Source organism: Colletotrichum chrysophilum (assembly GCF_026319265.1).
Source record: "Colletotrichum chrysophilum strain AFK26 chromosome Unknown scaffold_302, whole genome shotgun sequence".
In the NCBI taxonomy this organism is placed as follows: Eukaryota; Fungi; Ascomycota; class Sordariomycetes; order Glomerellales; family Glomerellaceae; genus Colletotrichum; species Colletotrichum chrysophilum.
The window spans coordinates 1-21614 of record NW_026517589.1 but is presented as its reverse complement, the minus strand read 5'-3'; the positions used below and the strand labels follow the sequence as shown (position 1 = coordinate 21614).

The 21614-nt window shown below is 50.5% G+C and overlaps 5 protein-coding genes across 5 annotated transcripts; 2 read left to right on the top strand and 3 right to left on the bottom strand.

Annotated features, from left to right (window-relative positions):
• Positions 1-807: 807 nt before the first annotated feature.
• COL26b_014167 (uncharacterized protein) lies at positions 808-2669 on the bottom strand (the record flags this gene model as incomplete). Its single annotated transcript, XM_053186744.1, has 3 exons — positions 808-2183; positions 2244-2578; positions 2638-2669. 3 exons carry the CDS (start codon positions 2667-2669, stop codon positions 808-810), a joined length of 1743 nt encoding a protein of 580 aa, XP_053029314.1.
• Positions 2670-6936: 4267 nt separating this feature from the next.
• Positions 6937-7884, bottom strand: COL26b_014166 (uncharacterized protein; the record flags this gene model as incomplete). Its single annotated transcript, XM_053186743.1, has 2 exons — positions 6937-7733; positions 7824-7884. 2 exons carry the CDS (start codon positions 7882-7884, stop codon positions 6937-6939), a joined length of 858 nt encoding a protein of 285 aa, XP_053029313.1.
• Positions 7885-9464: 1580 nt separating this feature from the next.
• Positions 9465-10792, top strand: COL26b_014165 (uncharacterized protein; the record flags this gene model as incomplete). The annotated part of the gene is made up of 5 exons (XM_053186742.1): positions 9465-9608; positions 9659-9763; positions 9819-10009; positions 10061-10255; positions 10312-10792. The coding sequence occupies 5 exons, from the start codon at positions 9465-9467 to the stop codon at positions 10790-10792; spliced, it is 1116 nt and encodes a 371-aa protein (XP_053029312.1).
• Positions 10793-12568: 1776 nt separating this feature from the next.
• COL26b_014164 (uncharacterized protein) lies at positions 12569-13237 on the top strand (the record flags this gene model as incomplete). The annotated part of the gene is made up of 1 exon (XM_053186741.1): positions 12569-13237. One exon carries the CDS (start codon positions 12569-12571, stop codon positions 13235-13237), a length of 669 nt encoding a protein of 222 aa, XP_053029311.1.
• Positions 13238-20373: 7136 nt separating this feature from the next.
• On the bottom strand, positions 20374-21121 carry COL26b_014163 (uncharacterized protein; the record flags this gene model as incomplete). The annotated part of the gene is made up of 2 exons (XM_053186740.1): positions 20374-20579; positions 20644-21121. The coding sequence occupies 2 exons, from the start codon at positions 21119-21121 to the stop codon at positions 20374-20376; spliced, it is 684 nt and encodes a 227-aa protein (XP_053029310.1).
• Positions 21122-21614: the final 493 nt, after the last annotated feature.

The window sequence follows — 21614 nt, the reverse complement described above, 5'->3', positions numbered from 1 at the left end:
TAAACACCACCCAATTACAGCTCCGTCCCGAGTCCAACCGATTCTGCTCCAACGCCCGGACCACCTTCCGCCATTTGTATGGCCGATTTTACTAGAATCGCCTGCGAATATTACCTAGGCTACGCAACCTGAGACGTACACTTTCTGGGATGAGTGCTTAAGGCCTTACACAGCTAAGGAAGCAGTGGTATCAGTTTAAGCGTTAAGTCACATCGGAATAGATAAAGAAATTTTGCATGCATGATTTTGATAGGTTTATTCAGACTCGCTGCGGAACATATCTGCTTGCATCATCGAGGGTCAATATACCGTCGTGGAGGGTCAGATCGTCTTGGCAACGGAAGAATGAGACTGCGCGAATTCTATCAGAGAAAAGGGTCGGTCTAGTAAAAAATCAAATTAACATATCGGACCAGACGAAGTCAGACTTGAGCAGTGTGCATGATTATATTCAAAGTCCATCAAGCTGACCTCGGCCTTGAGTAAGTCTGCTTGGCATGCATGTACCGCTAGGCGTGATTTTGCTATTGGTAGTGAATATGGATGGGAGCGAGAAGCTGAGAATACCACTCATGTCATTCATGACAGGCGTGACCGTGATTGTTTGCAGTTCAGAAACGAAAAAAGCTTTCGAAACTGCCCTCTACGAGATTTGCGTTTCACTGATTAAGGGGGTATTCTATTTATATAGCCTTCTCAAGGGCGTCGTAACTATCATACATCTGAACCATGTCGTGATCAACATTATATACAACCTGAACCCACAAGTGTCCTTGAAAACTCATATGAAGCCGAGGCCCGCGTCATCTACTCGTCTGTCTCGGTCTGCTTGACACCGTTGTGTGTCAGAATTGGCTGATCGCGGTCCAGATCATACATTTTGTCCTCCTCGGCGTCGTAGTGGCGGAAAGTGAAGTAGAATACAAATCCAATGACGAAAGAGAAGCAAGCAACTCCCGTGTACATCCACAAAAACTTGGGGTCAACCGCGACGGACACCAGGGCCTCGGAGATGGCGGAGCCGAAAGCATTGGTGAAGAGATAGATGCTCTGAACGAAAGACTTCATGTTGGGCGGCGCTTTGGTGTAGGCATACTCGAGACCGGTAACAGAAATGAAGATTTCAGACAACCCAATGAACACATACGCCGGGGTCTGGACGGCGATATGAACATGGTTAGGCAGAGAAGCGCCATTGCTCAATCCTTCGGGACAGGCACCCGGAGCTTCGTAGCACGGGCCGGCCTTGTAAATAAGATGTTGGACAATGGCTGCATATGCGAGGCAGAGAGCACCGAGCCAAAAGCCAATCGTGATACGCATAATGGGCTTCAGCTCAATGCCAGCCTTGCGCAGGAGCGGATAGACGACCTTGTCGAGAATTGGGGTGAAGACCAAAATGGAGATGGGGTCGAAGTTTTGCATGAAGTCGTTCGGCATCCCATGGCCCTCCATCTGCCCGGCTTGAGTGACGAAGTTGGTCGAGAACTGGCCGTAGCAGACCCAGAAGATGGGGTAGAAGACAAAGACCTTGCAAGCTCTGAGTGCTCTCTTGAGCTCGTCGATGAAATGATCATTCCATGGGACGGGCTTGCCCTTGCCATTAGCTGCACGCCATGATGGTTTCGCGGCATCCATGTTGCGCGAGGCAATCATCAAGCCAAGAGCCTTGAAGGCATCAGTGATGACAGATCCTTGAGGCGGGCGGTTGACGTAAGTCTTGCGACGCAGCACCAGAGTAGCGATGCCGACGTTGAAGACACAAAAGCACATCAGGTATGCTGTCCAAAATCCCTTGTATTTCTCCATGAAGGGCGTTGCCATCAAAGAAAGCGATCCGAGGTTGATACACCAGTAGAAGATCATGTAAATGCGCTGGTACGTGACGGCTGGATCGATAATGACTCGCTCGCCGGTCTTCTCCGTCTTGACAGCCATGACACGACGTTGGTACTGATCGGCAATCAAGGGCGCGATGTTCGACTTGATACCGCCGGTGCCCAGACCGATGACAATAATTGCAACGATGTAACCGGGTTTGCCAGCGCCATTAGCCATGGCGACTGGGAGCGATGTCGTCCAGAGAATGACAAGACCAACCCAGTAAAAGGCGCAAAAGACCAGAATGGTCTTGTACTTACCCAAGTACTGGTCAGCAATGATGGCTCCGAGAATAGGAGTGACTAGACATCTTTGTTAATACTTCTTCTTTGCTCATGAATTCGTATCAGTATTCCACATACCGTAACAAAACCACTGGAAGAACAGGTTCAGTCCTGTCGCAGCCTGGTGACCCATTCCGAGACCCTTCGGGCCATCGACTCCATTGGCGTCATTGCTGATGTAGTTCTGGAAAAGACCCTGGGCACCATAGTAGGTGAAGCGCTCCGTGAGCTCAACAACGGCAATCAGGAATGCTGAGGCGGGGAGACTTTCTCCGACACGGCGCAAAGTGCCCCTCTCGTACTCGTTGGGCTCGGCTCCGTCAGGAGTTGGGCCAGACTCGGCATCCTTCTCAGACAAGGGCTCCTTCTTCTCGATGTCGTGCGCCACACGCTCGCCGAACGTCTCGTGGAGCCTGCACAGAAACAGTCAGTACTGCGTCAGAGAGCCGACGATATGCGCAATGTTACGTACTCGGCCACGGTATCCTCGTGGTTCTGGGCCATTTTTACGCAATTCGAAAGGTTAGACCCGAAGCATGAGGTATACCAGAGGTGACTCGGTGTGAGGAAGAAGACAAGAAGAAAATTTCCAGAAGAGATCCAAGAGCAGCTTTTGGCCAGTGGGGAGGATGGAGACTCATTAGTATCTACACTAATCACTAATAATGCCCTTACCCTCGGGCGACTCCGACGTCTTCGAGGCGATATCTTGTTCCACCTGCGAAAAGTTTTGCCCGACTTGGATGCTCGCCCCAGGAACTTTTGCGAAGACGCGCCACAAACCGGACACCGACACAGGTGCCGGACTCCACTCGGCCGAGTGAGCCGATCCTTTTGTGTGGTAATAACGGACACATCGGGTGGTTTACGAGGAATTTAGTGGACTGCTTGGCAAAAGGGCCGAAACGGGTGGCGCCAAGCGAGGTTAAGGGGAATAAGGCGGCCTTGAATTGCACTCTCTGATTGGACTACGCTCATTTTTCAACATTAGTCAATGCATCTGGTGCCGAGGTCGAAAGGGCCAAGATACTGAATCCGGGGTTTGGGGGACTTTTCACCACGTTACTCCGCAAACGCCACGAGATGCAGACCAACGGGCGGCGGTAGGCTTGGTGCAGGAGCGGTTGAGGCTGTCCAATTACTACGTAGCAGTCGCACCCCGAGATTATGTATCGTCAATTCCAAGGGCTGCGACCTTCCCGTCTTGGCGAAGATTGGCAATGCTTGAAAGTCCATCGCCAAGCTACGGGTGGTAAGCCGCATGCTTAGCATCTTCGTTATCCGAATTGTCGAGGACATGATTCGAGAACACGACGTCATGGACTGTCAAAGGGACATTGTCGGACGCTGCAGCATGCTGCACAGGTCATTAAAATGCTACCTTCGGCGTCGCCTAGTCTCTGTCTGCGAGTCTGCTGAGTGAGACTGTGAGAATCGTATGCTCTCTCTCGCCCGGTGTGGTTCATCAGTCCACTGCCACAGCAATCGAGGACGAGTTCTACTATGGGCCTCGTCAAAAGTTCTTGCATGCACTTGTGGGCCAGCGAGCAGCAGAGGGTCCTTGCATGACAGTCGGAAATTCGGCTGTGGGTGGTGTGGTGGGCCTCGCGCGCGAACGCCCAACTGACCGCGTCTGGCTCTCGGGAACGTATCTTCCATAACACCGAAGACTCAGGCTTCTAGAAGCTCTACCAGTCGATCATGTAACCGCGAACGTTAGTCGGATGCGCATAAGCACATAAGCTCGGTGGTCTTCCGGAGAAGGCCTTCCAGAACAGATCTGATCGAACTTTTCGAGCATGGGCATTCCCGAGCAATGGCATCGTCCCTTACTGCTGTGCTGAAAGACGCGATGTTTGCTACGCACACATGGAGCGGCTCGGCTTGGTGTTGTGTTGACTTCGGGAACTGGACCGTAGCCCGCGCCCCGTCGACTTTGAGCGGCAAGATCGAAACACACAGACGGGGAAATTGAAAATAGAGATTGAGGAATCCTTTTTTCGACATCGCTGGATGAAAGGACATGGAGACTATCATACGCCACGTGCTTTAAGTCTAAACTGTGGACGGGTCCGTTCATGCGAGCGTCCAGACTGCAGGCGGGGCAAATGGATAAAGACGCATCGGCCACGTTGAAGACCCTTTATCGAGACAGACAATATCGGTTGGTCGGAAAACCGGCGCCGGAAAATCTGAGGCGGATCATCCTGGCTCCGTTCAGCTGATATTCTGGCAGGAATTTTGACAGAAGCTTAGTGAGAGGTATGATTTATTAAACGTGACCATTGGTGCGGCTGACCTAGCTCCCCTCCAGACTGTCCATTTCAGGGTATCAGCAAGTCTTTTGGTGTGTTGGGTGTGATCGACATAGCATTATCTGGTTACGGTCTATTTTTCCACAGGGGGGGCGTATAAACACTCATTGCTTTCAGTCTTTTCGAACTATTTGTGAAATCAACATGGAACTACAGCAGCAGTAGTATCTATCGTGGGCTATAATTATTAAATGCTACGGAATATTCATATGTATGATCATAGGATAACTTCCCCTACTGTGAAAACCCCTACTGGGTGGGCTCGAAACTTCCTCAACATGATCATAGGATAACGAAATCACGTCGAACTATGCAAACCACTGCTGAAGCATGACTAACCACTAGCGTTGACATTCCCACTCCTCTACGCATACTTTCATGTCTACGGCCAAATGCAAGTTAGGCTGTCAATCTTCCCGTGGGTTTGTACGTCTCATTGTAGGTAAGACACAAGAACTATACTGGAATACCCAAGGTGCGCATGCTTACTACCGTGTGCACACCTGGAGTCTTCATATATCCCCGTCAGAGTCACACAGCAGTCAAAAAGGAGCGCCTCCAGGCGGCAAACTGCGAAAGAAAACTTAGAAGGGAAGAAGCAGTCTACAAAGAAGACTATCCTTTTCCTGCCATCACGCAAATACTTTTGCAAAAATAATTTCCATATACATAGCTGGAAAATTTAATCATCCTAACATTTTATCACGTGTCGACATGGGCCTCGCTGTCGTTTGATAACACCATAGAATGTCAAAAGACAAGCCTTATACTAGACATCAAAAGCTGAAAACACTTCAAGAGTATCACTTACTGAATATGTTATGCGATCCAGTCCTGCCTCCTTTCATGCTAATAGAATGGTTTACACGTGCTAATTTCTCACTAAACTGGACCCTCAGCCCTCAGGTTACCGGCTGGGAAATATCTTCCGGTTGACGTGAACTGCATAGGTAAGTCTTTGCTGGTCTCTGGGTTTGATAACGAAGAGGCGGACGCGTAAATTGATGAAGCTGTCGTCGTTTGTAGGTGTAAAGTTGAACATGGAATGTTTCACTGGGCTTAGGCATTTAAATTATCAGCACCTTAGTTGATGGCAAACATTCACTTCTGTTCGAGTTTTATTATAATAAGATTTTGTCCTTCTAGTAGTGCTGAGCGCAGGTGCAAAGTGCGAGTTATCTGCTGGTTAACCTTTCTTTTCAAGTGACACATCCGTTCAATTACGTCGGGATGTGCTTTTGACGTTGGAGACTTCCACGCCTTTGCTCTTGGAATTCAAATGTCCGTCCCGTTGTTATGGGTAGCGGGAGTGGTAAAGACGTTAAGACTGGGAAAGGCGTTTTTGCACCCTCTAACGAAGATATTTGGGCAACAAAGTTACACTGGCGAAGGGCAACATCATCCATAGCCACTAGCCAGGGCATCAATTCGGTTCATGCAATTGGATGCTAACTCGTGAATAGCATGGCAAGGGATTTAATCATAGGAGTCTTTCCCATTCACGGAGCCCAATCTACGGCGTAGCATTGCTGCCCTAGCTATTGTATCAAGCTTTCATTCCTCGGGAGGCCAGCTGCGAGGTGTCCCGCAGCCGACGACATGGCTAAGATCAGGTGATCCCAAGGCTGCACAGACGTTACTGGGGAGCTGGAGCTTGGCGTGGGCGGTGATCCAAATCCTTCACCTCGCTTGCCGCCGCAGGAAGAGAACTCTGGCAATTGGTGCCTAAGACGTCGTCGGAGACTGATCGAAACATACCAAACAGGGGCTAAGTACGAATACACAAATCCGAATTGCATTCTGATGCGGGCACATAACCGATGTGAGCTGACATTCGCTCGCCTATTCGTAGCATCACTTGGCTTCATTAAGACAATCGTGGGGGCTGATGGACGAAAATCCCTCCTTCATGGTCTTCAAGAGAATCTTTCCCCGTTGGGCGTTAGCCGACGGCCCTAAAACTACCTAATGCTACACGGGGGCTGCGGGGGCTGTAAACCCTTGCAAAGTTTAACAGCTCTCCCGGCACTATGAACATGGCTCTGGTGCAAACGGACATGCGAGGCAACTCGACAAGGGGCTGGCACTCCACTGTAACGGTGATTCTCCCCAGACCCCGGTTCCAATAGGTGGTTGCAGACGAATGCCATGATTGCTTCACCGACATTTTCTCCGGACCTGCGCCCTTTCACGCTGCTTCTGGTTTTGACAATATTCATGGTTCTCCAAAAACACCATATGGTCAACATTTGAGGAAGATGACGGATCAGATGTATTCGGAGTGAAGGAGAGTGGACGGGCCATGTTGTAATGTCATTGCGACGAATTATCTTCGTGCCAGTCTATGCTGAAATTCATGCTTAGCCCCCCTAACCAGTGCATCGTCACACCTGGGCTCAAAATTGGCATCCTCGCTGCAAATATCGCTATGCCATATCATATCTCATACATCGCATTTATCGAACGAAAGCACCACCTCCACTAGCACCAACCAGGTTACCTGTCATCCATCCGCTCTCAGGCAGGCAGCAGACGCCAACAACGCCGGCAACTTCCTCGAGATAACCAGGGCGACCGCCGATGCTCTGGGCCAAGTCGAGGACTTCCTGGCTGTCGACGCCAGGGCGAGCCTTCGCAAGAGGGGTCAAGTTGTTCAACGGGCGGAGAGCCTCGCGAGGCTCGTCGGGCAGACCAGAATACAAACCCGTGTCCATGGGACCAGGGGCGACAGCGTTTACGGTAGCTCTCTCCGCAAGCTCCCGAGCCCACACACGGGTCATGGCCTCAATAGCACCCTTGGTGCCAGCGTAGGACGTCTGCCACCAGACACCCCAGGTAGTAGTGGCGCTGGAAATGTTGACGATACGACCAGAGCGGTCAGTGGGGAGGTAGGGGAATGCAGCCTTGATCAGCAGCGCGGGGGCTCTGCAGTTCAAGTCGAAAGTCTGCTGGAAGAGGTCGATGTCCAGCTGGTCGATACCCTGGGCGTTGACAGTGGCAGCGTTGTTGACGATGATGTCGATTTGGAAGCGACCAGACGCATCAGTGAAGTGCGCCTTTGCTGCATCAACAAGCTGCTGAGGAGCGTCGGCCTTGCTGAGGTCGGCCTGAACAGGAAGTGCCTTCACGTTGTATTTGGTCTCGAAGTTCTTGGCCAGTGCCTGGGCCTTGGGCGTGGAACCCTCAGTGGCATAGTTGAGGACAACATTAGCACCTCTGCTAGCAAAGTGCTCGGCAAGAACGGCGCCGAAGCCTTCAAGATGCGTTAGCTGGTTGTGATGCCATAAAAACGTGTTGAGCCACGGCGACCCATGGCCAACGTCAGAACCTTAATTTCACTTACTGCGAGAAGCACCAGTGACAATGGCAAGCTTGCCCTCGAAAACCCTGAAAGGAGGAGCCATTTTTGCGATTCAGTTTCAAGATGAAAGATGATTAACCTTGGGTGACGGCGGGGAGATGCGGAGGATATTATCTCCTCCCCCACGTGATAGAGAACGCATTTTATATTCTCCTCCGTGACAGTTGTCTCTCTCCTGTCTCTAGTGCGTCTCTATCCACTTGGTGCACAGATCAATGCCGACGGGCCGCATGGTGTGGTGGATTTCAGAGAGCAGTCTAGACAAGGATAATGGCAGGAAGAACAACCTAAAGTCTCCACGCAGCCACGTCAACCGACAAAGGCGCCTGCCGATCTCAATGTCTACAAACTACCGATGAAACCTCGCGAACTTCACCCGTCGCTGGGCAAAATCACAAAGGTCGTGAAGCAACTCCATACGGGGAAGAAAACTATGCAGGATGCAAATCTCTTCTTTGTCATATCTCGTCTTGGTCGTTGGCAAACACCTCCTACTTCCAGGAGACCAAGCGTCAATGCAAGTTTACAAATCTCTCATCAAAGTGGCCCCCATCTCCATTCACAGAGGGGTAATTATGGGTTTACGGACACAGCTGAAATACGCGACTCCACGAGTATCAACAACCGCAGTTGCATACTGTGAGCAAGGCAGCCCGGCTGCGTGGGTCGGCCAAGTAACCGACTGGCACTCCAGCAAACCGTGTTGAAGAGCTGGATCCACCATCATGGGTCAAGCCAAGTCGCTAGGCAGGTTGACACCGCCGGAATCCGCTAAAGAGCTCCCCGATCCTCGGAAGAGGATCTGCCAAATACAGTATCGATCTCCCTTAGATGGAGGCTAGACGTTTCGGAACAGTGGGATAAATGCGACACCAGACGGATGAAAGGAGCTGGTATGTTCACAACCAACCGATCTCGCGTAGCATCGACAGGAACCGCTAGGCTCCCAAACCAAGCTGCCGCTAAGATCGCGATCGCACAGACGAACGGCACGGAAGTTCGAATAGTAGACCATCTGCCACGAATCTTCTGACGGAGACCACACGAAATTCGACACGCATAATCGTGGTGAAAGCCGACAGTATCGTTATGTTCCTTGTGCCATGCGACATGCAAGAATGACGGACACATGCGTACGAACTCACGTGAGACTGGAAGGGGAGGACAGACGTTCCCTGTCGAAAGAAACCAGCCATCCATGGTCGAGGGATGTGCAAATGTCTTGATTGGTTGGCAGGTTAATAAAAGAAAGTCCCGATGGGATGCCGTCGAAATTAGAGAGTCTGAGCTGGGCAAGGGGTTTGAAGAGTCTTCCATGCTCGCTTCCTTCAGACTTCGAGGCCTTCCTTGCAACAGTGCCACACTAGGCGGCAGAGGTCCCGGGGCTGGGGTTTGTGGATACTTTGTGCAGGTTCGTCTCTTAAAAAAGGAACCGAGACGCTATTAAGTAATTGGCAAATGCTGGCTATTGTTTGGTATCCCGTTCTCTTATAAGTTTTCTGGGTCGGTAGGTCGTTGCTCGTCTGTTCGCTATTTTGTGGCTCTTTCATCCCCTTCGACAAACCAACGCGTGGAGCGCGAAGCCGGTTCTTCAGTGATCGCAAATCCGTCAATCCAGACACCATGGGCGCCGCAACCTCGAAGGACATGGCCGCAGCGGTCCTGGTGCCGCTGCCGTTCGACATCATCAGTATGGCGCTGCGATTTATGATCCGGACACAGAGAAAGGCGTGGGGACCCGACGATTGGGCCATGGTAGCTACCATTGTATGTTCCATCAAGCGGATTCCAGCAAGGTTTTGACTGACAGTTTGAAGCCGGTTTGGACGGTATCTCAAGTCGGCTTGATCGGCATGGCCTGGAGTGGCGTTGGTCAGCTCGACTCAACCCTGACACCAGAACAGCAGGCCAACTCTTACTTCGTAAGTCATGAAGATGGCTTCCATTTTATTGCTAGGTTGCTGATGTGTTGCGCAGTGGTTTTATGTGTTTCAAGAGTTCTGGTGTTTTACCCTCGTTAGCTTGAAATGGTCTATCGGTTTCACTCTTCTCCGTATCGCGAACGGGCAGCGCTGGGTTCAAATTGTCATCTACACGTGTTTAGCACTTGTTACAGTCTGCACTGGTGGCACTGGGATGTATCTTTTCTTCCAGTGTAGCCCGGTTGAGTAAGTTCCAAAGCCCATGAAGCCTGTTGTATGCGTTACTGACCATTGCAGGAAAAATTGGTTCCCGCTTATGCAAGGAACATGCCAACCTCGCGAAATACAAACCGCCCTCTCGTTCCTTGTTGCAGCTGTCTCGATTTCAACCGACTGGATCTTCGCCATTCTCCCATTCGCCCTCATTTGGAGACTCCAGATGGCGAACCGAATCAAGGCTTCCGTCATTGGCCTGCTCGGTCTTGGCTTCTTGTGCGTCCCCTATGCTTTACCCCCGGATCCCCAAGTTATTCGCTGACAGCAGTTAGTGCTTCCATCGCACCCATCGTCCGACTCAAATACCTTCTCCTTTTGAACGACTCGACGAAGTTCCTCCAGGGTCTCAGTATCATCCTCGCCTGGGCACAGGCCGAAGTCGGCATCGGCATGCTTGTCGCGAACCTTCCTGCTTGTCGTCCACTTCTCGAACGCGCCTTGTCTCGCCTGACATCCTTTACTGGCTCGAAGAATAAATCCTCCAAGGATCCCGCTGCATCTGGCGCGGTCAAGAACAGCTATTTGGAACTCGGCGAAAGGGATCCGACTAAGAAAGGGACTGCGAACGCAAGCCGCTCCGGCGTCGAGACGAGGGTATACGGAAGGGACATGGATGGCAACAGTAGTGAGAGCTTGCCCGACGACCACAGTCAGAAGCAAATCGTCAACAAAGGAGGACTTGGTGCAATTCGGGTCCAACGGGAGTTTGGTATGGAAGTTGAGAAGAAGCGCGGTGGAAACAGCATGGTTTAGGATATCACGAGCTTGGCGGTAACGAGGGTACTGACGATTAAAATGGGCTTTCTTTTCGAATAATGTGTACAATCTTCAGGGAACTCAAAATACCATTCCAGCTGACAGGTCAGCATTGAATACTAATTCTACGTTGCCAACCATCTCCAATGATCTGCGCCACGTTTTTTTTGTGTCTGGTAATGGTGCTAGGCCGTGCCATCCTCAAACTTGGATTCTAATCACAGAAAAACAGCCAGTGACGTTTCCTGTAGTATCTTGCGCATTGCAAATCACAGTCAGAAAGGTTTGTAGCAACTTTGGCGCAAGTTAAATGCGACACCACCCCGCCCTGACGGCTTATATGTCACATTGAGACATCTCAATACGCGCAGGCCAGCGGATAGAATTCGCTGATGCCTTTTGACCCGTAACGCTGGCTAGCAACTGGTGTTGTTCTCGAAGTCGATCCTTTGCGGCGACTTGCCGTTGAGCCCCTGGCGAGTTGTCCTGCGTCCATTGCGTCTACAAGTGTGGAATGCTCCGCCGGATGAGCCCGCAGCGCGGCAGAGCGGGTTCGGCAAGCGCTCAGACAGCAGACACGACTCGCGCCAACACGCTTGAATGTTCACGCACGGTACAAACGGCACTTCTTTTCGGATGTTCCGATTGGCCTGCAATGGTACTGTGGATGTCTTCCGAGGATGTCATGCATACAAACCGTCGCTTTTTGGCTGTTAGTGCGCGGGTACCGCAAAAGGAAATTCGGTCGTCGCCCGAAAGTCGGCGACCGGCACAACCCAAATCTCTCAGGCCAGGGGGAGGAGGGGAAACGCCATCGATCTCGAGATCACGACGATTCCGTCGTCGAATGGCCTGTCTCCAAACCCAACATACATATATCAACGAAAGCTGCCCCCCTCAGCACACTGTCAGAGATGCAATCTAAATGGAAAACAGTCTGGGTAAGTACGGCCGTGTTGACTTTCACATGAAAGTACCTAGTACCCAAGGAATCCCACAAACAGTCGATATTGCGGGGCCAACAGGCGCCAGAGCCATTTTACTCTGTACAGAGAGGTCTTCGGCTGTTAGCTCAGGCCTACCCATACCGCCCCGTTCATCCGCTTGCCTTTCTCGTCAAAGTATTGTCGAAACTCATGGGTGTTATCCTTCTTTCCACTCTCAAGAGTCCGCCACTCGGAAGTCGCCCCCACTCCTGTCGCACACGGCAGCAAACTCGGCTGTCAAGCTCGCGGTCGCAATCGGACTCGGCCCCACCATCGCCGATACACTTGGCAACGCTCACCCTAGAGAGCTTGAGGCATCCATGATGCCTATTGTGTTATCGAGGTCAATGCTGTTAAAACTCAAAAATACCTCCATAGAAATGGCATTCACACTATGCTTTCCGCTTACTCACTCCAGCCAAAGGGTCATTAAACTGCTAAGACCAGGTTTCGGCGATGGACACTACATTTGCTCCGCGCCGGGCGTCAGACACGCGGCAGGTAAGATCAACCAGCCTGAACCACCAATGATAGTAATCACTTGTTTCTTCACAACAGTTTCTATTTCCGAAGTTCCGAACATCTAGAGAGGTATCGCGTCTTATCTCCTTGCTCGTATGCCCGAGCCAGGCATCCGGTGGCACAGCAGAGAACTCGTAATCCGACTTTGCACACTTCAACTAGCCGTCTATTTAAGTTCTGAGGGGGTGGAAAATTTCCAAACGAATTCCACATCCTCAACCAAGACAGCCAATCTACTAAGGGATACCTCGCCCGCACGCTTACTATGACGACTGCAGAGAGAGACACCGTAACAGCCATCAAGGCCATCGAGACGCTAGCCCGAGGCACACTTCTGCAGCCTAACCATCGACTTGACCAAGCAATCATCAATTCTGAGCAGAACGGACTTCCATCCATCGAGGTTGCCCCTCTGCAGGGGCAATTCCTTGCTATACAGTGCCAGCTTCTAGGCGCAAAAACCGTCCTTGAGATTGGCACACTGGGAGGCTATTCAACCATCTGGCTGGCAGAGACTGGTGCAAAGGTCACAAGTATTGAGATCAACCCGAAGCACCGAGACGTCGCCCTCCAGAATCTGGATGGTCTCGACGCCGAGATCATACTCGGCGCTGCATTGGATGTCTTGCCAAAGCTTGCAGAGGAGGGGCGCAAGTTTGACATGGTATTTGTCGATGCTTCTTGGGGTGAACAGGAGAAGTATTTTGACTGGGCAGTCAAGTTAACCAGACCCAAAGGGTGCATCTATGTCGATAATGTGGTCTGGAATGCTTTGGACAGCGGCGCGACAGAGGACGGCAAGCAATCACTGCTTACTCAGGTGGGGAAGGATGCTCGCGTCAGGGCAACGCTCGTGCCGATGGTATCGACGGCTCACACCGAGCACAGGGGAAGGATTATCATTGATGGATTCCTGTTAGCAGTGGTAAACTAGACTTGAGTAGCCTATGACAAGTTCAAGTCTGTGGTTCTAGGGACATGGGTGTTCGGCTTGTGTATTAGTTAAGAAGGGGATTCATAGTAGTCTTCTTGCATTAATACGCGACATGTTCCTGAACGTATGCTGTGCCTGGGATGCGCTAAAAGTGAGAATGAGACCACGACTGGAATGTTTGATTGTTCAGAAGGTGAACAACAACCCAAGGCCCTCCCCGATTTCCTATCGACAATTTACATAATTACGGCCTGGGAAATCGTCCATTTGCTAGAGAATCCGGTCTCAGATCCCTCAGGATCGCGGACCCGTCCAAACCCCAGACGGCGAAAATGGTTCGCGCTGGCTTGGGAGCGACCGAGAATGAGGAATGGGGAGAGTTTCCCTTGCCGGTGAAAAATAGACATGAGATAAACTGGGAACGTTCCTGGTCTCTGGACACCATCGAGAGCTCTCTGGCTAGTCGTTGTCTCGTGATCAAAAGAAACTGTTCCAGTCTCGAGTGGAACATCGAGCCACAGATCCGAAGTCGTCAACTCTGCTGGCAAAGGTTCCGCATGTCCTGCACTCAGGACATCCAGCGTAGCGAGCCCAGAATCTTCAATGGACACAATAGCCTCGACCATGGGTCCACGAAGAACTATGGTCGGCGTTGCCACATCATTAGGCTCTTGACTCTCCAAAGGTTCGGGATATTTCAGAACTTCTGCCATTGCCACTGTGTCCTTGTCGTGAGCTTCAAAGTACATGGATATCCGCGCAGATATAGAAGCCCAAGTCCACGAAGGCATATTGGGTGCACTGATATCGCCTGGCTGGAGAGCAAACCAGCAGAGTGAAGACAGAAAATCTCGTCTCCACAAGCCCCAAAGATATTGATCTTCGAGCTCCTCTCGGAAGCGATCTGCGACGGCCGTTATCGCGACTAACTTATCAGATTGATGCGTAAGTTGCCGACGTGAGTAAATCCTGATGATACGTGCCCATACAGCATATAGTGAGAAGCTGTCGAACGCCATCTCCTCCCGGCCTTCCTTGATGAGAGTTTCGATATTGTATGATTGAGTGTTATGTTGGATGCGTCCAGAGGCCACGTTGTAGTAAATCGATTTGTAACCGCATTCGCAACGAGAGCCATCGAGACACTCCCATAGCATCTCATGTGAGCCAAAAGAGAGATATCTTCTAGCCATCAATCTTTCTTGGAAGCACCAAGCACGGGCATCTATGGGACCCTGCACCACAGGTTCCCATCCAGCATGGTTAGGGATCACCCTGTATGTGATTGCCCCTGAACCAGGAACACCACACATATCAAACGACAGCGTACCCTCTTTGTACGGTGACCTTTCCCGCAATATCCCTCTTGAGACGTTGTCGGACGAACTGGTTGCTAGAACGAGAGCGGCATTTTCGTAAACACTCTTCATGCTGGCAGCCTCTTTTGCCCAATCCTCTCCATCATCCTGCACGATGCAAAGAGAGTCGATCCAGATATACGTGAAGCCCAATGCCAAAGTCACGGCAATGGCGTCTTTGAAGTTGCGTGGAAGAGTGACTTGATCGATGGCCCGGACATGTGTTCCAATGCTGTTACGCCTCGTCATTGGAGGACCGGCGCCATCGACGGAAAAGCCCCAGCAATGGCTCAAAGCAACAAAATTGCCAAGCTCGTTGTTGGTAATTTGTAGACGGGGCGGGTCAACGCTCACATCAACGATTCTCGTTGGTAGAGGTTTCGGTCTTATGTGACACGTAGAGTGCGATGAAGAGCAGCTTTTCATCCACTCCTGCGCTTGTTCAATGCAGTATTTCGTTGCGTTGGTGTTCAAAATGGGGTTGTAGGGTTCTAGGTGGTAACCATTGCTGTCTTGATGTCATCTTAGCTTTTGGTCAACCACGTCAGTTATTGCACAGAAGTGCGGCCAAGAAAAGCTTCTGACTGGGAAGAAACAAAAGTAATTTACAGATAGAGACTGACCTATGAGACTCCCGTCTCGTGCGAGAATAACCATCCGGACTTGGTTCGTCATATTCTCATCACTACCACAGTTCAGCGTCAGTGTCAACCGGATAACACTATCGATTTCGTTGTCGAACATGGACGACAGTGCGAATGCATCATCATAGCCGAACTTGCTTATCGCTTCCTTCGCGACTGCTGTTCCAAGCTGACACAAAGAGCAGCCGCCGGCCAAAGCACTGGCAAACCATTTCTCGAGCGGCTCAACCCCGTAGCCTTGGGGGAAAGGCAACTTGCAGTTGGCCCATGGAAAGGTTTTGCGACAGTGACAACTGGTGCAGATGCTGTCCATGGCGTCTTCTTGGTTCATAATCGATTGCCTCCCGCTTTCTGGGATACATGTCTCCTTCAAAGGACCACCCAGGTTGAAATGGAGTTTTGCGGATAATTGCGAAGCGGGGAAGTTGATCGAAGGCCTCCACACGTGATTATTGTCAGCTCAGTGTGACATTACTGGCCAGTCACTAATCAGCGAATAAGAACACCTGAAGCCAGACGAAAGGATCGTGAACCCAGTCACCTGCCAAGCTTTCACTGCGAAAGTCCCTCGCTAGTGGTTCTGTGAGAATGCATTGCTGAACATGGCTTCGGAGTGGACATTTGGATGTCGTTCGCCACATCCAGGACATCCGAGAATACAACTCGAGAAGTGCACCGGGTTATTCGACGAGACTACATGTGTTGACCCACAGAGCGATGGATTGACTTTTGTTTATTGATAGGCGCATAATGGAAAGAAAGTAAGCTTTAGAGAAGGAAGAAAGGTTCCCTGCCTCGGCCGGCTTGAAACATGAAACGCGCCCCGTGCGGCATTGATATCTTAGCAGCATTACCCAAATGTTGTGATCTCGCTGAAAGAAAGGATCTGTCTGATTCTTCCAAAACATTTCCCAATCACAGTACTGTAAGACCAGTACATACTCATACTTCATGGCGACAAGCTGCCTTCAGCAAATTACGAGCCTTCTCCCCTTTTCCGCTAATCGTCAGGCGGCTCAGGGAGATCGTTCCGAGATGACCGAACGCCCTGTCAATCTGTCAGCGGCAGATGTGTTGCAGCACCCTGCGTTTGGAACGACAAAGTGGAACCTCAAACCTGCCGAATCGGGGCTTGTCAGCGTGGCAGACCATCGGGCTGGCGGTCCATTTCCACTCTGGTATGAGGTTCATGGCAATGGGCCCCTGAAAATCGTGTGGATTATGGGTCTTGGGGCGACGAGGAATATGTGGAAACGGCAGACGCGTTTCTTTGGTCATGATCACGGTGACCGGTACAGCTGCTTGGTATTCGACAATCGCGGAGTCGGATATTCAGGGAAGCCTAACTGCAGATATAGTACTGCAGAGATGGCAAGAGATGTGCTGGAGCTGATGAAGCAAATTGGTTGGCTCGACTCGGATTCACCAAGCTACCCCCAGGACATCAATATTGCTGGCATCAGTCTCGGCGGCATGATTGCGCAGGAGCTAGCCCTTTTAATACCGCAGCGAGTCCAGTCACTCATCTTGATCTCATCAGCGCCGAGACTGGTTCGAACCATACCTCTTCTGGACCACACTATGCAGCGCGTCTTCATGTTTCTCCCATCTGGATTGGATACAGAGCTGGACAATAAAGCACGCAGAATCTTCAGCGACAAGTTTCTTAGATCCGCGGACACCGGGTCTCTCGATGCGAATATCAGTTTTCCAAATAATCACGATCGCTTCGTCGCAGAAGAGCTTGCGGAGCGGGAAGACGAAACAGACGTATCGCGCAGAAAAGGGGTTCTCCTGCAAGCGGTAGCCGCCGGATGGCATTTCAAAAGCTCAGAAGATTTAGCTAAAATGGGCGATTTGGTAGGCCGATCACGGATCATGGTCATGCACGGCACGGCGGACGAGACTATCACATTTCCTCACTTTGATCTGTTCAAGACAGGCTTTGGAGACGGGCCGGAGTATTTTGTGTGGGATGAATGCGGCCATATACCGCTTTGGGAGAGAGAACACGAGTTCAACGCGCGTATTGCACAGTTCATATACAGGAACGCCAATCTCCAGGCCTGAAGACACAAGTCGGTCTTCCACCGTCCACTGGGGCTAGGACTCTGGGGAAATACACATCATCTATTCGTCACTTGAAATCTATGACTGGGGGCCATTCCTCAGTTAATTTTCCGCTGTTTTCTCAGCCTGTACTATGTTTCTCTGTTTGTGAGCGTATGCCCTAAACCCGGATGCGTGCCCATGCATATTCCGGACCTTCCGGAATGCATGATCGACGAGTGAATTGTTCGCTTGAACCACACTACTATGAGTTTGTCACAGTGAATCCCATTCGCGGTGCTCGTGTTGAACTTACGGGTCCCCAGTCGGATGATGAGTAGCTGTGGGGGTGCTACCCCTCGTTCGGCAGTAGCTACACCGAATTACGGAGGCGGATGTAAAGTCAATCAAGCTTCTCGGATATGTTACGCTAACATTTATCCGGTGACTACCAAAGCTTTCTTTCAAGATCAAAGTTATTTCCAACATCTGTTAAGGAACGGCGGCACTGCAAGTGTTTTCTTAGGTGTGATGAAGTCGCGCAAAGATGCATGTGCGCATATCTCTTCTTTTCTTGCCAGTATTAGCATCAACGGCTATTGACAGGTGAGAGATTTCCTTAATGAACCGGAAATCCAGGAAACCGTATTAAATAATTGTCTTCAGGCGCGCGATTGTTGAATCGTTCAAAGTCATCAGAACTGAAGTGCCGACAAACATTGACAATGCAACTACACCACTTCAAGTTGGTAACGGCGACTTTGCATTCAACGTGGACATCACCGGAACCCAGTCATTGGTACCTTTCAATACATTGTCAAGTTGGGGCTGGCACAAAGACAGACTTCCTGAAAATGGGTGAGTGTTCATGCCTACTTTATTACGGATTGCAGGCCAAATCTGACGGTGCAATTCCATTGGATTTGTAGTGAGAAAATTGGCGACTATCATGGAGTAGCAATTGAGACACACGGAAAGGATGTTTTCTATGACATCGAAGATCCAGAATTACCGGAAGTTTCGAAATGGCTCAGCGCAAACCCCAACCGAATCAATTTAGGTCGGATCAGCCTCGCGTACAAGAATAAACCTTTGTCTACAATCACAAAACCTCATCAGGAGCTCAATCCTTGGAATGGAACGATCGTCTCCAATTTTCAAATCGATGGACACCATACGACAGTGATTACGCAAGGAGACTTCGAGACAGACTCTGTTGCATTCGAAATTCAATCCGACTTGATTTCAACCGGAGGCTTGAGCGTCTTATTCGACTTCCCATATCCCCCAATTCACAAAGTTGAGAAATCATCAGACTTTGAGGTTTTTATGGGAACATATGACCTAAAGTCATCGCGGAATCATACAACATCAATCGTCAAGAACTCTTCCTCCCATTCAGCTCACATCTACCACGAGATGCAAGAGACGGCGTACTACCTGAACTTACGGTGGCCTCATCAAACACCACTCAGCCTAGCTCAAGTTCAGAACGAAGATCAGAACGGAACAATCGCTCATCGCTATACGTTACGCCTCAGAGATGCTTCTCAGGATTATATGTCCCCGAGTAAGCTGATCTTCACTGCTCATTACAGCCCTAAATTGGAGATTCCATCGCTGCCATCAGAGATACAAAAGACAAACGTTGTTGGGTGGCTGAACTACTGGCAAGAAGGAGGCTTTGTGGATCTCACGAAGTCGACAAACCCTAATGCGACGGAGTTGCAGCGGCGTATCATCCTTTCTCAGTACGCGATGAGGGTCAATAGCGCTGCTACTGGCCAACCCCCTCAAGAAAGTGGCCTTGTTTACAACGGTTGGTGGGGAAAGTTTCATCTCGAAATGGTTATCTGGCATTGTGCTCAGTGGGCCACGTGGGGACGAAAACACTATTTTGATCGAATCTTCCCGTCTGTGTACGAAAGTCTCTTACCTAGCTCGGAGGAAAGAGCTCGCAACATGGGCTGGGATGGAGCCAGGTGGCCCAAGATGACCGAGCTTGTCACAAAAGGCATTGCACCTGGCGAGACACGCGCATTTCTCCAGTGGCAACAGCCCCATCCGATGTATCTGGCAGAATTGGCCTACAAAGCCACCCCGACCAACGAGACCCTTCAACGATGGGATCGTGTCGTCACAGCAACAGCCAACTACATGGCATCCTTTGCGTGGCTTAACAATCAAACTGGTAGGTATGACATTGGGCCCCCAATCCAGGGGGTGACCGAGAACTCTTCTCCAACCGAGATCTCCAACTTGTCATACGAACTCGCTTACTGGCAATGGGCTCTTGCATCCGCCTGTAGCTGGAAAACAAGGCTTGGAGAAGGATGCCCACCCAGATGGACTGCCGTGGCAGATAGTATGGCTCCACTACCTCAATTTGAAGGGTTATATGCCCCTTGGGTTGGTGGCGGGTTGAATGCATCATGGTGGGATGACCCAACGCTGAAGAAGGATCCGCGCAGTGTCATTATGCTTCAGGGAATCTTGCCCGACACACCGCTGGTAAGAAATCCTACCTACTTTATGTCCTTGTCACAATGTTTGACTGTCTTCGTTCTTTAGGTGGACCTTGCCGTTGGCCTTAGGACGGCCGATAAAGTATGGGAGGCTTGGGGTGATGATCAGATCCGAGGCTGGGGCCGAAACATTTTGGCTATCAATGCTGCACGAGTCGGGAATCCCGAGCGCGCCATCTATCATTTAACAAACTTCGGATATTGGACATTTGGTGACCAGGGCTTTGCCCACCGATCTGGACCAAGTGAGTCACGATCTATCGATCCCAATCCCGTTCCTGTGGGCGTCACCGTTTCTAATAGATTCACATATAAGGTCCATCTCCGCCTCCGTACTTCCCCGGCAACGGCGGGTTTCTTCTGGCGATCAGCTATATGGCAGCCGGCTGGGAGGGCTCTAAGGGGTATGCCCCTGGGTTTCCGAAAGACGGCTCCTGGACCGTTAAGCATGAAGGACTAATGCAATCTTTGTGAGAGAGTCTGTTTTTCTCCGACCGTTCTTTTCGGGGAACGTCAAGCTAGCCATCGCATTTGTTCAAGGTTTCTCAATACTCTGTAACCTAATTGCCGGTATATACTGCTACCAAGAGCCCGCCAGAGTATGGCGCAGTAGTAGTCTTGAATCGGTTCCTGGGGTCATCCAGGTACGCAATGAGATCCGCGTATCCATCCTTGCTAGAGACAACATTGTCTGCCACAATCAATGCCCCAGGCTTCAATCGAGTCTTGATAACCTTCAACGTGGGAAGAGCCAAAGCTGACCAGACTGCGAATGGCTTGTGTCAGATGCACAGCGAACGTGTTTGGCTCAAGATCATGGCTTAACTTACTATCCAAAAGCAGAAAGTCAATCTGTTCAGGAACATCTGTCTTGAGTGTTTCCCGCAAATCCCCCTCTTTCAAACGAATCCACTTCTCAACATCTCTCCCGGCCCGCTTCCAGTGCTCTCGGGCTCTGCTAGCCTTGGTTGGCTCGTTCTCTGTGGCGATGACAATGCCATCGGAGTTTTGGAGTCCCGCATTCTGCCCGACGGCAAGAGCAAGCCAAATCGTGCTAACGCCAAAAGAGGTCCCGGCTTCGAGAACGTATCTCGCGCCGGCTGCACGCAACAGCAAGTAAACAAGAGCGCATTTGTCCGGCTCAAGAGCAACAAATCTGTCAAGGGCGACGGAGGCGGGTTGATTGTCCGTACTGACGTATGGGGGCTCGGTGAGCGCTTGCGTGTGCAGGTCTCGAAGCAGGTCAATGGTGGTCGGGCTTGCCTGCAACGAAGCAAGGTGCCGGTCGAGGCTTGCAATATCCGCCATACCGAAATCTCGCGGAGAATTAAGGTCGTGGAGGATGTTGAGAAACAGCGATGAGTTGCGTCAGCTTCGATCACAATGTTATATATCTGATTTTCACTTCGGAAGGGCGCAGTTGACGTTCAAGGCCGCAGGGATGGCCAGACTTAAGCGATTACATAACGTCCCACATCCACTTCTCAGCACCCCTAATTTTAATACCCTTATATTAATACACATTAACTTTAACTAATATTTATATATATTATAATACAATAATAATATAACTTTCGCTATTACTAAGGTTTTTAAACTTACTAAATTTATCTATACTACTTTTAAGTTTACTTATTTTAATTTAAGCTCTCTAAATAGCTTTATGTTACGGTCAGCTATCCGACAGTAGGGTCTGCTAACAGAAGTTGGGGATTGACGTTTAAACAGTACACTGGGGTCGTGGTCGTAGGTCGTAGGTCGTAGGCTGTAGTAGATCAAGTCTTCAGAGGCTAAGGTGATC